Raw genomic sequence first — 2,514 nt, forward strand, 5'->3', positions numbered from 1 at the left:
TGCTCCGGTTCTATTTATGAAGAAGAAAAATGGTTCTATGAGGATGTGTATTGACTACATGCATTTGAACAAGGTTATTATCATGAACAATTACCCACTACCGCATATTGATGATTTGTTTGACCAGCTTCAGGGTGCTAGGGTATTCTCAAAAATTGATCTGAGATCGGAGTACCGTCTATTGAAGATTCGGGCTTCAGATATTCCAAAGATGGCTTTCAGGACCCGCTATGATCACTATGAGTTTTTGGTGATGTCTTTTGCGCCAACAAATGCCCCAATAGCTTTTATACACCTGATGAAAAACGTATTTTAGTCCTACCTTGATTCCTTTATCATAGTTTTCATTGATGATATATTGGTATATTCTCGAAGTCGAGAGGATCATGAGCAACATTTGAAAATCGTTCTCCAAACATTGAAGAAGAAGAATCTATATGCTAAATTCTCCATGTGTGGGTTTTGATTAGACTCGGTGGCATTCTTGGGCTAGGTGGTGTCCAGTGTGTGGATTATGGTGGATCCAAAGAAGATTGAGGCAGTTTAGAGTTTACCCAGATCCTCTTCTACTACGGAGATCCGTAGTTTCCTTGGGGGTTTTCATCTATAGCAGCCCCATTGACTAGATTCACTCAGAAGGGTGCCCCATTTAGGTGGTCTGATGAGTGTGAGGAGAGCATTCAGAAACTCAAGACCGCCTTGACAAACAGTTCCAGTTCTGGTTTCACCTTCAGGATCAGGTTCTTATATAGTTTATTGTGATGCTTCACGGATTGGCATTGGGTGTATGTTGATGCAGGAGGGTAGAGTTATTGCTTATGCTTCGTTCCAATTGAAGCCCTATGAGAAAAACTACCCAGTACATGCTTTTGAGTTGGCAACCATTGTTCACGCGCTGAAGATTTAAGGGCATTGTCTTTAAGGCATGTCTTCTAAGGTGTTCATAGATCACATGAGTCTCCAACACTTATTCAAGCAAAAGGATCTGAACTTGAAGCAACGTAGGTGGTTAGAGATACTAAAGGACTATGATATCACCATTCTTTATCACCAAGGGAAGGCCAATGCGGTGGCCGATGTTTTGCATAGGAAGGTTGGGAGCATGGGTACTCTTATTTTCATTCCAGTTAGGGAGAGGCCGTTAGCATTGGATGTTCAGGCTTTGGCCAACCGATTTGTGAGGCTCGATATTTCGGAGTCCAGTAGAGTTCCTGCTTGTGTAGTATCATGGTCGTCCTTGTTTGAGTTCATCAAGGTGCGTCAGTATCATGATCCCCATTTACTTGTCCTAAGGGACACAGTGCAGTACGGCAATGCCAATGAGGTTATTATTAGGGATGATGAGGTGTTAAGGCTGCAGGGTCGGATCTATGTTCCAAATGTGGATGGGTTGCATGAGTTGATACTTGAGTAGGCCCATAGTTGTGGTATTATATTCATGTGGGTGCTGCGAAGATGTAACAGAATCTGAGGCTGTACTATTGGTGGCAGAGGATGAAGAAGGATATTGTTGAGTATGTTGCTCGGTAATTGAACTGTCAGCAGGTGAAGTACGAGCATCAAAGACCTGGTGGTTTGCTTCAGAGGCTAGACATTTTGGAGTGGAAGTGGGAGCGTATCACTATGGATTTTGTAGTTAGACTTCTATGGACCTTGAAGAGATTTGACGTAGTGTGGGTTATTATGGACAGAATGACCAAGTTTGCACACTTCATTCCAGTCATGACTACCTATTTTTCAAAGTAGCTGACTCGAATTTATATTCGGGAGATTGTTCGTCTTCATGGTGTGCCCATGTCTATTATCTCGGATCGAGGCACTCAGTTTACATTGCATTTTTGGAGGGCAGTGCAGTGAGAGTTGGGCACATAGATTGAGCTGAGTACAACATTTCATCCCTAGATGAACAGACAGTCCGAGTGCACTATTCAGATATTAGAGGACACGTTACGTGCCTGTGTGATTGATTTTGGAGGTTTATGGGATCCGTTTCTCCTCTTAGTAGAGTTCATCTACAATAACCGCTATCAATCGAGTATCCAGATGGCTCCGTTTGAGTCCTTATATGGGAGATGATGTCTTTCTCCGGTTGGTTGGCTTGAGCCTAGTAAAGCTAGGTTGTTGGGCACTAATTTGGGGTGTGATGCTATGGAGAAGGTGAAGTTGATTTAGGAGCGGCTTCGTACAGCGCAGTACAGGCAAAAGAGTAATACAGACAGGAAGGCTCGTGATGTTAAATATATGGTGGGTGAGAAGGTTCTACCTAGAGTTTCGCCCATGAAGAGTATGACGAGGTGCGGGAAGAAGGTCAAGTTGATCCCTAGGTATATTGGTCCTTTTGAGATGCTTGAGAGAGTGAGAGAGATGGCCTATAGACTTGCCTTGCCACCTTGTCGATCAGGAGTTAACCAAGTGTTTCATGTTTTTATGCTTCGAAAGTATTATGGGGATCTGTCACATGTTTTAGACTTCAACATGGTGCAATTGGATATGGACCTAACTTATGACGTGGAG

At 43.1% G+C, this 2,514-nt stretch overlaps 1 protein-coding gene across 1 annotated transcript; it reads left to right on the top strand.

Annotated features, from left to right (window-relative positions):
* The first annotated feature begins 925 nt into the window (after positions 1-925).
* LOC142168114 (uncharacterized) lies at positions 926-1,414 on the top strand. Its single transcript, XM_075228774.1, has one exon. The coding sequence runs from the start codon at positions 926-928 to the stop codon at positions 1,412-1,414; it is 489 nt and encodes a 162-aa protein (XP_075084875.1).
* The last annotated feature ends 1,100 nt before the right edge of the window (positions 1,415-2,514 follow it).

Source organism: Nicotiana tabacum, chromosome 13, assembly GCF_000715075.1.
Source record: "Nicotiana tabacum cultivar K326 chromosome 13, ASM71507v2, whole genome shotgun sequence".
NCBI classification, from domain to species: Eukaryota; Viridiplantae; Streptophyta; class Magnoliopsida; order Solanales; family Solanaceae; genus Nicotiana; species Nicotiana tabacum.